This window comes from Camarhynchus parvulus, chromosome 19 (assembly GCF_901933205.1).
Source record: "Camarhynchus parvulus chromosome 19, STF_HiC, whole genome shotgun sequence".
Lineage (NCBI taxonomy): Eukaryota > Metazoa > Chordata > Aves > Passeriformes > Thraupidae > Camarhynchus > Camarhynchus parvulus.
In genome coordinates this window covers 9942298-9955345 of record NC_044589.1, presented here as the reverse complement: position 1 = coordinate 9955345, position 13048 = coordinate 9942298, and the positions used below count along the sequence as shown (strand labels likewise).

At 44.1% G+C, this 13048-nt stretch overlaps 1 protein-coding gene across 2 annotated transcripts in view; it reads left to right on the top strand.

Moving 5' to 3' along the window:
- The window catches only part of SYNRG (synergin gamma), a 35636-nt gene that overhangs the window by 786 nt on the left and 21802 nt on the right, over positions 1-13048 (top strand). Inside the window, exons 2-11 of one of the 2 annotated variants that reach the window (XM_030962572.1) lie at positions 2717-2757; positions 4074-4192; positions 5405-5535; positions 5816-5921; positions 6172-6283; positions 8411-8638; positions 10061-10138; positions 10843-11039; positions 11717-12001; positions 12747-12874. In XM_030962572.1, coding sequence (XP_030818432.1) covers positions 2717-2757; positions 4074-4192; positions 5405-5535; positions 5816-5921; positions 6172-6283; positions 8411-8638; positions 10061-10138; positions 10843-11039; positions 11717-12001; positions 12747-12874 — 1425 coding nt within the window. The remainder of the gene's footprint in view (positions 1-2716; positions 2758-4073; positions 4193-5404; positions 5536-5815; positions 5922-6171; positions 6284-8410; positions 8639-10060; positions 10139-10842; positions 11040-11716; positions 12002-12746; positions 12875-13048) is intronic. The other variant, XM_030962573.1, reaches the window with a different exon arrangement.

Below are 13048 nucleotides of genomic sequence, written 5' to 3'. Positions count from 1 at the left end.
ACCCAGCCTCCCTGGGGACTTCCCTTTTCCCCTCCTTCTCACAAAGGGCACCTTGGCCGCAGGGAGGACTGCGGAATACTGTCAGAAGGGAAAAAAAACCAGTGTTAAAAGAGATGTTGCTGTGTTTTTGGAGAGGTTGGAAAACTGGATTTCACCACCTTTGAAGACTCTAGTAATGTGTTTTTTTCGATGTAGGTTCTTGTCTGCTATTTATCTCTTGTCCTACTTCCAGGGAGGCTGAGGAAATTTTGCATTTGACAATTAAGCTCATTGAGTTGTCTTGGAAATCCGAATCCCATGGTTTTGTCAGTGTTATTGGGAATGTTGTCATTGTTGTCAGTTTCAGAAATAAAGGTTCTGAAAAAGAAAAGGATTTACAAATCACCATTGCCCATTGATAGTATTTCGGTTTCTTTGAGGACAAACTCTGGAGGTAGAGGAAAAGTTCTGTTCTGTGTCTGTGTGGGTTCTTTGCCTGATTTCACTTTAATTTTTATGCATTTCTGCCATTCAAAAATACTCTGACAGTCTGTTTCATTGATGGAGTTGTACTGCTTGGGAATTAAGGGGTTTAAAAATCCACTTGTGGATGGGAAAACGTTCTGTGTGGTTTGGAGCTCTTACAGTGAAGTCTCCATTCAGAAAAGGAGTTGCTGCTCCCCACGCTCCTGCGTTTTGGCTGAGGCTGTTGCTTGCTTGGTTTGGGGCTTCTTGGTGTTCTTTTTATGCTCCATATTTCAAATACTGATTTAGTAGGAATGTACAGCTTTCTGGTACTGCTTTAAGAGGTCTGTTGCAGGGTAATCACTTTGTTCCCTTCTCCTCATTGTATTTGTGCAGCGTGCCCAGGGCGCTCTTGCACAGGACCGTCCCTGCGCTGGCTCCCTCAGCCACGAGAGCCAGCTGCTTTCTCTGATTGCTCTGGGCAATTCTGCATCTCCAAAAAAGAACTTCACTCATCAGTTCCCATTGGTGGAGTGGTTTGTGGCCGTGCCAGCGTGGCTGGTGCTGGCAGTTGCACGCTGAATCCTGGAGTGAATCTGTGGTGGATCTGAGTACGGGGCTGTGCTGCCAGAGCTTGCTTTGGACCAGCTCCTCTTCCAGTGCCCTCTAATCAGCTGAGGGGTTTTTGGTTGATTGTTTCTTTTTATTTTTTTCAGCAGAGCCTTATAAATAAACCAGGAGCTCTGTAGAAAGGGATAAATATTTAATAGTTTGGCCTTTACTTGCTCCCAACAAGCCGTGGTACCTCCCGACGCTTGTTCAGTTTACATTGCATTTGCTGGTTTGGAGAATTCTTGTTGATCAGGTTCCCCAGCAAGAAGGGAAGCATGATGCTTAGAACAGTTCTACATGCTTAGGAGATCTTCGGAAATTACATTTAATACTTCATCATTCTATTTGTTTTCATGTTGACACTGTATGCCAAGGAGTGGATTAAAATGACTGAGTTGAGTTAAACAGACCTTGACCGTGGTGAGAACCAAGCCCTGCACTTGTTTGGGGCTGAGCTGTGTGAGTCTGCAGAGTTCTTCAGAGGGAGAGCCCCAGATGTGGGGTGGAGGATGGCAGGACAGGACCATTGGGAAGCACAGGTGTGTGATAGTTGTGGAAAGAGAAATCAGCACGCAGTGCTCAGAGCTGAAGAAGAAGCTTCAGGATGATGAAGACGCTGAGTGGAGGATGAAGTGAAGAGCAAATAGGTTGTCTTGGTGACCGTGTGACCTGCTGCCTGTACAGTGGGGAGGCGCAGTTTGCTCCTGGATAAATGCATAATTTAAATTCCTTATTTTATCCTAGTGCTCATATTACATGGCTCTTTTATATTTATAAACCAGGTTGGCTTTCAGGACTTCCTGCAGCCATTTCTGATGGCATTTTCTCTTGTACTCTTTGTCAGTTTCTTTTACATCCATGCTTGAAATTGAACATTGAATATCTATGAGTGTGTTTCTCTTCCACAGCACTTTGATGTAATAACTGCCTGGGACACTGAGTGAGGTTCTTGTTTGGGAAATTGCTGCTGACGTGGGTTTCTGCAAGTTGCTTGCAAATGAGAATTTTAAACTAGGTCCTTTTTTGCTGTTTGGCAGCTGTTTGAGAGCGAGGGCTAGCAATTTCCATTAGGATTTTAGTTGAAATTTTAATGGTTCTGCCTCTAGGTGCACTTGACCCTCGATATGTGAATGAATGTTTTCTCCAAGGTGCTATTTTTGTTGTAATTAGATAACTGAGAAAATAGAAACTCCATTATTTTGTGATGTTTCTAAAGGGGGCAAAAAGTGATGGGGTTTTGCGGATAGTTTATTTTTCTTCAGAAAAGCTGTTCCTAAGCAGCTGAGAATTGTTCTCTGGTGGTCCTGCTGAGTCAGATCCTTCAAAGAGGAGATGTTTATTCATTCCATGCTTAGCCCACACAGCACACTGACCTGTTCCCAAGCTGTGTGGGTGCTGAAAGTCTCTTGTGGGTGATGTGGATGAGTCAAAGCCATGTCAGGGCTGCTGGGAGGATCAGCTCTGTGTTTCCTGGCTCTGCACTGCCGGGGTGCTTCGGGATCCTGCTGAGGGATAACCTTTTCCCTTGGATGGGTTGAGTTCTGTGGGACCTGCAGGTGCTGACCAGAAGGTGGGAGGCTCCTGGTGATGGAAGTCGAGGTGGATTTTCCATTTGCACTGAAGTGACAGACTTTCATGTACTCTTGTTTTCTTCCTGCAGCTTCATGTTTCCCGTCGCAGGCGGTTTGGGCCCCCCTCAAGGTACGTAACAGCTTCACATTTTGAGCACAAAGTCCTTGATTTTGTTTAGACAAATTAGACCTAAACCAGGTCTGCAATGATGTTCAGAGGTGTGATTATTAATTGAACTCCATAGCTGGTTATTGCCTTTGAATTCAGCTCTCACTCCTCTGTTGGGAAAACCTCCTGTGTGTTGTTGAGGCAGTGTCACCAGAATGTGGATTAAAGGTCCAGGAAAACTACATCTCCCTTTTTAACCTGAATTGGCCTTTTGGATTCTGGTGTTATTTTGAGTGTGGTATTTCACCTCTCTCTGCTTCATCTCCCAGCTGTGTGCACCCATGCTGTGTGGGTGTTGCAAGACCTGGTAAATATTTACAAAGCACATCAAGACCCCGGGACAAGAGTCACAACCTGTGTGGAAAGTATTAATACAATGGGAGAGCCCCAGCCTTAAATTGCCTTTGTTCTCATTCCTGATGCGGTGCTGTTTGTTTAATTAGGGGAAAATATGCAGAGAATTTATGGGGAAAACGGAGAGTTTTTTATTAAAATCCCAGGGACTGATTCATGGATTATTCCTGCCTGTGTCATGGCCTCCTGGAGTGTTTTTGCATAATTATCTCATGGTGTGCTGGTAACAAGTGCGTGTTAGTGTTTGTCTCCCAAGACAGCAAAATGTGAGGCAGGAAGATACTGAACCATAACACACTTGCTTTATTCAGTGAATTAATACATTCCAGCTCGGTTTGTCCAACTTTGTGCACACTTAGCTTTTACTGACAAGTATGGTTACCATTCTAACATGTGTAGTGGGCTAATTAACCCAAAGTGTGCTAATTAACCTACAGACAAATTATCCAGCCAGGTCAGAGTGTGAAGTTGCTTTGTGAAAGGTTGACTTTATTTCCCAAGATTTATTTTCAGAAGCTGCTGGTTTCAAGAGGAATGGGAATTACCAGCACCAGTCACCCTGGTTAATTAAATCTTTTTAATTGGAAATGACCCTTCCAAAAATCATATGGGAAGAAACCCACAGAGAATCTTTGGGATGGTGGGATAATTCATCAGCTTAGTTACTGAAAAGCCCTGTAATATTTTTCCCTGTAGACTGACCAGTGTTTAAACTAAGGAGATTCTGTGGCTACCTGCAGTGTAGCAAATTTTATTGGTTTTATTTTTAAGCCATCCAGCACAACTCAAGAGTTTTTTACTTTCTTTTACTGGTTTAGTAAACAAAAAAGAATAATTAAATGGGGGAGGAAGAGTTAGTTAAGGGGAAAAAAAAAGCTTTTACCATTAACTGGGCACTTGGCTTGTTTACTGTTTCATTGCAGGGATGATTCCTATGCAACAGCAAGGGTTTCCAATGGTTCCTGTCATGCAGACCAACATGCCAGGGATGATGGGAATGAATTATGGCTCTCAGATGCCTCCTGGACCCATGGCCATGCAGGTGTGTGGCAGGGAATGTGGGCTGAAACTGCAGAGCCCCAGGCTGGTTTGGGGGAAAAGGACATTAAAGCTCATCCAGTTCCACCCCTGCCTGGGTGGACACCTGGGTGGGACACCTTTCACCATCCCAGGCTGCTCCAAGCTCCATCCAGCCTGGCCTTGGGCACTGCCAGGGATGGGGAGTCCACAACCTCTCTGTGCCAGGGCCCCACCACCCTCACAAGGAAGAATTTCTCTCTAATAGCCAATCTAAGCCTGCCCTCATTCAGGTTATGGCCATTCCCTCTATCCTATCACTATCATTTTTCTTTTTCCTTAAAGAACTTGTCTTTAGTGCTGCTGTTGCTAATTGAGGAGTAAGAATTAAATATGAGCTGATAATATTATGTTCTCTCTCTTTTAATCTATTGTTTTCTATTTAGCACCATATGTGCTTATGTACAAATTTGCACTTTGCTGAAATTTAATGCTTTTGCATGACTTTCTAACCAAATTGCTGTGTCACAAATGGAATTTATTGTTTTGCCATGTCCTTATACTCCCTTCCCTCCCCCAACTGCAATTTATTATGTTATTCTGGCAAAATTTATAGTAGGAAGATGTTTTTATGAGAACTGGTCTAAAAATAATAAACAACTTTTGTTCTCTTCCTACGTGTTCTGAGACCAAATGCAAAATGAATGGTAAGAAAAGTAAATTATTTTCTGGCTCCTTCTATATTAGGCAGCTTTGCTGCTCGAAATGTCCCAGAATATATTTCTCAGCAAATGCTTCTGATACAGTTTATTCAGACAAGGTTCCTCTTGGCTGTTATCATATATTGTCTGGGAAATGCCTAGACCACATTTTCCAGCATCTGTGCTTGGTAGGAGGGAATATAAAAATACTATGAAATCCCTTAGAATAGGAACCAGAAATCCCAAGAAAACCCATACTGAATGGTGTAGGATGGCTGTAACCTTCCTGCTCTTGGGGCAGGTTGGATTTGCAGAGCTGATTTTTGCCAGTTTTCCCAAAAGCTGCGAGTTTGAGTGCTTGTGGAGAGGAAGAGTGCCATCTACTGAGGGCACTGCTCCTCCAGCACTCCCCAGCTCCGCATTCTGCAGACTCCACTTTGCTGGCACTGCCAGTGCTTTGGCTTTTTCTATGGGGGAAAAAAATACACTGGAGCTGAAAGCAATGCCCTGGAGCTGTGTGCTGTGTTTGTTTGCAGGGTGGCATGGCCCTGGGGCCGATGCCAGCAGCTGGAATGCCCTACATGGGACAGGCCTCCTTCCTGGGAATGCGCCCCGCCGGCCCCCAGTACAGCCCCGACATGCAGAAGCAGTTTGCAGAGGAGCAGCAGTAAGTGACGCCTCCCTGGCTCTTGGGCAGTCCTTCTGTCAGGGGGAGATGTGCTTTCTCTGCAGCAGCATTGTTTGGGGCTGTAGAATATTGCTGGATATCCCGTTGCCTCTGAAGTTTGTGGTGCTTGTTCAGGTGTGAGAAGAAGCAGGAGTGTGTGCACCAAACCATGTGAATTTGAGACTGTAGAAATGGAGAAATCAAGCACAAACCTGATGTGAAAAATCTCATAAAAATTATTTATATATATATATATTTTTTTTTAATAATTTTCCTTCAGGAAGAGGTTTGAGCACCAGCAGAAGTTCTTAGAGGAAGAAAGGAAACGGCGGCAGTTTGAAGAGCAGAAACAAAAGCTGAGACTTCTGAGCAGTGTGAAACCCAAGGTATGGCCTGATAATAAGTGGGGTGTTTCTTTCTTCAGGTTTTTTTTTAATAGCTTTTAATGGGAGGGTCTCTTTCAACAAGCAAATCAGTGGGAATTGCATGAGATGCTTGAAAAGCCTCTGGAAGAGTCAGTCCTTTACACTCTGCCAGCAGCAGGCATTGCTAATTCTGGTACTGAAGAAGTGTGGGTATTGGAGGAAAACTGAGCTGTTCTGTCAATTCTTCAAAACTTTTTCTGTGCTGTTTCAGACAGGTGAAAAAAGCAGAGATGATGCTTTGGAAGCCATTAAAGGGAACTTAGATGGCTTTTCTAGAGATGCTAAAATGCACCCAACACCAGCAGCACATCCAAAAAAGCCAGGTTTGTAATTTTCCTCATTTTCCAACTGAAAATAAAACTCCAACGTTTGAAATCCTCAGCAGGGGGAACTAATTCCAACAAATATTTTTATTTGGTGGTACAAAATGAGTGGATTAACAGTATTGTAAAATCAAATGTCATTCTGGCAACTGTTTGCTAGGTCAGGGTATGAGGGTGAAATATTGATAGATATGAGCCTTTATTAAAAGACTTGAAATCTTAAACAGAAAGCCTCATGTGCTGTGCTAAATGTGAAACATCAAGGAAATTGATAAAGCGTTTGTTCTTTTCTAGTCAAAGCATTAATTAATGTTTTGCAGAGTGCTTTTGAAGATGAGAAGTGGTATTTAAGTGCTAAGAATGATCAAAACCATATTTAAAGACTTGAGTGGAGTGTCACAACTGGCTGATGTGTTGTTGGGCATGGTCAAACCAAGCCTCTGTTCTCAGTAATTACACTGGCAACAATTGCCACTTAAGACTTCTTATGGTCTGTAGTGTAGTTTTCTTAGTGTCTAGCCTGAAACAAAGCTTATCTAGGCCAGCTTTTTCCTATATAAAATTTGTGTCTCTGCTGTGGATTCACTCCTTGGTAAGTTTGCAGTTACAGGTGATCTCTGACAACTTCCCTCTGTCTGTAGATTTGCCTGTCCTTCACCAGTTCTGTTAAAATGGGTAACACTGGAAGGGATCAAGCAGAAAATTGTCTACATCAGCAGACATTTCTTTTGTACTTTATGATACATTGCTGAGTTTCTGTGGATAAAACATTCCTTTGAGGGAGAATGTCCCCCTGACAGACCCCATTATGTCCAGTTTGAAGTATTACCTCTGGATTTGTTCTGACCCTGTCTGCTCAAGACAGACAGAATACTTTCACAGCCAGTGTTAAGAACCAAGTTTCAGTGTTCACATCCTAAAATCCTGGGAGAGAAGATGAGTGGCTGGAAGGGGCTGCTCAGTTTTACCTCGTGCCAGTGACACCCTTGACGTGTCAGCACACAGACTCCATGCTGCTCCTCCTCACCCATTTGCTGTGTATTCCCAGTGTTTGCCACTTTTCCACATTCCTGCCCGTGACCCCTGTTCCTCATCACTTTGCCTTGTGTGTTCATTCCATTTGCAGATCATCCCACACCATCCCATTGTGCTGTATCTGTTTCCCATTCTGCTTTTCTCGATGATGAAGAATTTAGTGACTTTATGCAAGGGCCTGTTGAAACCCCCAAACTGGTGCCTCAATCCACCTCTCAGCCTTTCCATCCTGCCACTGAGGCTGGGCAGCTGCTTTCAGAGAGGGCTGTGCTCCAACCTGTCCCTCCAGCCCAGGCTCCAGTGCTATCCACCCTGCATGGTACAGCTGGGCAGGTTCCTTATTTTCCTACCTCTGCATCTCCATCCAATACCCATAAAACAGGTAACTCTAAAGTATCTTCTTTTACATGTCACCCTCTGAGCTGCACAAACTCTTTACTTAATTTGTTGGGGGTTTTTTTTCAGTCTGGCTGGAAAAAATAATTTAGGCAATTAAGCAGAAACCTGCTGATCCATGCGAAAAGATGATTTAAGTTCCCTTCTTGCTTCCCTTAGAACTGCCTGTAAAAGCAAGTCACGTATGGATCCAAATACTGCTAGATATGCACATACCTGATCTTAGGTGAATTAAATCTTATGTTTTAGCATCATCCTAAATCTGTGGGGTAGAAAAAGACACAGTTGAGATGGTGGTATATGAAATAATGATTATGCAGCTGTGGAGCACTTGTGTGTTTCCTCCCTTGGAGGCTGAAGGGATGTTGGTGAGATGAACATGAATTTTGGAGATGTAAGTAGATACTGGGCACTTCTGCTCCTCATGCCTCGATGATTACACAACAATAATCCTAACACAGGAAATAGTTTTGTGTCTTCCTGCTCTTGTTTTTTGCTTGTTGAGTTTGTTGTGTTTGTGGTAAGTAAAGGGCAGAACCAGGCTCTGAAAGTGTCCAGAGAGAGTGGTGATGTTGGTCTGAGCTGGGGCCAATCATCTCTAGCTCATCAGTGGTACCAAAAGTACTTCTCCTTTGAAAAGTGCAGTCTGGGCAGTTCCTAACAAAGTATAAATAATTCCTCCTGCTGTTTATTCAGGCTCTTCCTTGGAGGAGAAAGCCTTAGCTAATGGCTCAGATGAATCTGAACAAGAGCAAACCAAACTTAAAACGTCCGAAGTTGGGCACAAAGCCTCAGCTGCAAGCCAAGCCCATCCCAGTCTCACCAGCAGTGACTGGGGTGTTGTAGGTGGACATGAAAGTGGTCCCACTGCTGCTGCAGAGGTGCACAAGGCTTCAGAACAAAACAGAGCAGTTGAAGAGTGTGGTGAGCAATCAAAACGTTTGACAGAATTTCAATCTAATGAGATGCTGCTTGGTGCTAACGCTCTGTTCACTAATTCCAAGGCCAACCCTGCGTAATTTTGCTCTGAATGCCTGCTTGAATAATATGTCAGTGCCTCCTGCTCCTTGCTCAAAGTGTAACTGCCATGATTTTGCTCTGAACTTTCTCCATGTGAGTTTATTGTTGTAATCACCTTTAACATGTTTGTTTAATCAGGTTCGCTGTTTTAAAATATTCTATCCTGTCTTGGGGAAAAAGAAGTTGTGCTGTCTGAAGATATTTTTAAAAAAAAACTGTTAGGGAAACTTACCACTAAAGATGGTCAATGCTATGGTGTGTTTTAATCTTTCTTGAGGGGATAAAATCTTGCCAGGTTAAAACTCTTAGCTAGTTAATACTTGTTTCTTGAATATTTGCTGCTCATACACATTATGTCTAAAACTACCTCAAGATTCAAAAGGTGGTCTAGAGGAAAACTTAAAACAAGGCTTTGTTCCAGTTTGGGTTTTGTTAAAACTGTTGACTGAGTATGGAAGGGGGGTTAAAACGGAAGAATAATTGAGATCTGAGGAAGTGGCAAATTTATTTTACTTGCTTGTTGAAATGGAAGGAATTGCTTATATTAGAATGTGCTTGGAGTTATGGGGTAGTTGGAAGTTAGACTGCAGTCAAGAGGGAATCCATGTGGAAGATGAGGAGATGCAAGGGTACTGGGAAAGACAATGAAATCTGAAATGATGCTGATTTTGGTCAGAACTCCATCCAAGATGAGCATAAAATCTGCTGAGGGGAAGAGTCCCCATAGTGGAGAAGGAAATAACCAATTTTTGGAGAGTGAAGTGTGGCAGATGATGTTACAAAAGCCTGTAGGAGTGAAGGTGGCTGTGGTGTCCCCTGGAGCTGCAGACTGGGAGCAGTGGATACAGGTTTGTGGATGTGGGTACAGTCTTGCTGAGGTTCAGTCCCTGGGCTGTTTGTGCATTTCCCAGGGGAGGATGTTCTAGGGGAACATTGAGGGGTTTATGGTAGGTATGGATTTATTTATTCCACAAATAGCCCTAATAGCAGGGAGCTGATGGGAAGCTGAATTTGTTCTGACAGAACTGCTGTGAAACTTGAAGACAGTGAGACTTTAGGTTCTGTACATCTGCACTTCAAGAGGGAGGCACGTGAGGAGCTCCTTATTTCATTACATATATAACTATAATCTATTACTGCCACATCATTCTAGTTACTATTTCATATTCCTGCAGTACCTGTTTTTCCTCTGAGCACAGTGATTCCTATCTTAAATCTTTGCCTGAAATGCTGAATGATGCTGACCAGCTGTGGTGTAGCCTCTTAAGATCATTGTGCTCTGTGTCCTAATACAAGTGTTTTTCTTACTGAATGGAATACCTTTAGGAGTTGGAGTGTTCCCTCCCCAGGACCCCATCCAGCAAATTATGCCTCCCTGGATTTACAACGACAGCTTGGTCCCAGGTAAAGCAACCAGGGGGCATTTGACCAGGTGGGCAGTGCAAGGTGTGGGTGTACCTGTGCTTGCATGGCCACTTTTTGATCAAAGCCTTATCCCCTCATCAAAAGAATCCTGGATCTTTGATATGTTACATATTTATGGTGTCTTATCTGCATTTGAAGAAACGGGTTTTATTTGAGCATGTTAACAAATTCTAGATTAAACATTTATGGCAGCAGCTTATCCCAGCAGAGGATGCATTGCTGATAATGCTGCTTTCATGGGTATTCTGGTTTTTGGCATGTCTTGTAATTAGGTAGGCTCATTTCTGAAGGCTATTTGTCTTCTATGTGTAAATAACACAGTGAATAGGAAATGAATTGCTGTAGTAAATATTGATTACACTGAGGTTTAAGTACATAAGGCTCTTAGAACTATCTTTTTATATGGGTTATCCTGCAGTTTCGTTAAAGAAATGTGGTTTGAAATGCAGCACTAAGTGTATTTGATATAAAATATTTCTCTGCTTGAGTTAAACTTGTTTGTAAAGACCATCCAATAACACATTTAGATGAAACATGGTGATACAATACAGTGCCAGAATGCTCTTGCCTTACCTTACACTGAGTGCTCCTGATTTGATATCATGAGTTTGAGACGACATAAAAAAGCAATAATGTTTGAAAAGAGCAGTTGTCACTGTCTAACACTGCCTCCCTCACAACAGAGCTGTATAAGAAGATCTTAGAAACCACTCTGACTCCTGCTGGGATTGACACAGCCAAGCTCTACCCCATCCTGATGTCCTCGGGACTGCCCAGGGAGACCCTGGGGCAGATCTGGGCCTTGGCCAACCGCACCACGCCCGGGAAGCTCACCAAGGAGGAGCTCTACTGTGTGCTGGCCATGATAGCAGTGACCCAGGTATGCTCTCACCTGGCAGCCCCTGAGCCCAGTGCCTGCACTGCACACCTCCTGTGAAACCCCAGGCTGAGTGCCTGGCACTGCACGCCTCCTGTCAAACACTGCTTCTGTTCCAGTGCAGCACAGAAACTGCCCTTGTCACTTCAGTGGGCTTGTAATCTTAGCAATTTCATTGCTTATAGTTCAATTACTCTTTCCTTTAGTGTCAGTTGAAGTTCTTAGATATAGTTACCAAACTCATGTATATATATTTTTAATATCAAATGTAGTGAGTGACAGGACAAGAATCCATGGCCTCAAGCTGTGCTGGGGGAGTTTCAGCTGGAACATGAGGAAGAATTTATTCATGGAAAGGGTTATTGTTATTAAGCACTGGAAGGGGCTGCCCAGGGAGGTGGTGGAGCCCCCATCCCTGGAGGCGTCCGAGGAAGGACAGTGCTCTGGGCTGGGTGACAGGGTGGGTCAGAGGATTAACTCAGTGCCCTTGGAGGCCTTTTCCTACCTCAGTAATTCTGTGTTGAATGTAATTCGCTTACGTGGACCTTGATGGCATGTTTAGATGTGGGAGGTTTACCAGTACCCTGCTCGTTGTTGGCTTCAGCGCAAGGAGCTGCAGAGCACACTGCGCCCTTTGTTCAGCCCTGCACCTGGAATAACTGTGCTCGTTGTCTCTGCAGAGAGGGATCCCAGCCGTGAGCCCTGACGTGCTGAACCAGTTCCCAGCCGCGCCCGTCCCCACCCTGTCCGGCTTCCCGGTGCCGCTGCCCGCCGGGGTGAGCCAGCCCCCGCTGCTGCCCGCGGCTCCGCCGGCCCCCGTGGGGCTGGGCATCGGGCCCTCCGTGATGGGCATGAGCATCCCCGGCCCTGCCCCGGGCCCGGGCCCGGCTCCAGCCCCGGCTCCGGCGGGAGGAGCTCCCGCACAGCCCTCCGGAGCCTTCCTGCCCTCCTACCCGCCCGGCCAGGTGAGCTCCTCCCTGCCTGCAAACCCCTTCCCTGCAAGGGACATTAGCCTGGCGCTTCCAAACTTACATGGTGAGAACAGGTTTTAAGTAAATGGCAAAAAAAACCAGAGCTGAAATCCAGCATGTGATGTCTGAAAATGTGAAGTGCCGCTAAGGGCGTTCTTTTATTTTTACAGTTCTTTCTGGTGGCATTAGAAGAGGTACAAAAGTGTTCTGTATTCCAAAGAGGATTTTAGTTGTAGTTAGGATTTTGTAACGCACATAAAATGGAATTTTAGGTTAAACTGCACAGCAGACTCTAATAGCTGGTAAAATAGGAGTTTCAGGAGCAGCTGAGAACACTGAAAACCTTCAGTTTACAAAGGTAAATCATGTGGGGGATAAATTTGCTGTTTGCAGACATGCTTCATCCTTCAGAAAATATTTTTTGTGGTGCTATTAATTTTAAATTATTCATTGATTTAAATTATTAATATTTGTCCTGTATTAAAAGATGACATGGCTACAATCAATAGGACGTTTATCGTGAAATAATGAACTGTTGTTCATTCTTGCTCCCTGTAATCCTGTGTGTGTTTGAGTAGGGTGAGGTGCTGACGAAGTTCAAATGATGATGATGCTGGTGTTGAAAGGTTCTTTTCCTTCTTTTTTTCCCTCTTAATCACGCTGCTCCAAGCTGCTTTCTTGCTGTATGACAGTTTGAAGAGCCAGCAGCCGAGCAATTCATGTGTTGTTTGTAACTCAGGTAGTAAAACCAGAAGATGATGACTTCCAGGAGTTTCAGGATGCCTCCAAGTCTGGCTCCCTGGATGACTCCTTCACTGATTTCCAGGGGGAGGCAGCCAAAGCAGCCAGCTCACAGCACCGGAGCAGGTACCAGGTCCTTGGTGTTTCTGTCATTTCTCTGGCCAGCGCCTGAACTTTTGATACCTGACTATAAATCTCAATTGAAATATCATTCAGACTCCAGCAATCCTGGCTTTTCCTTTGGGAGACAAGATGTAATTCCTGATCAGGCAGGTTTTGTATAACAAAATAAATAAACAT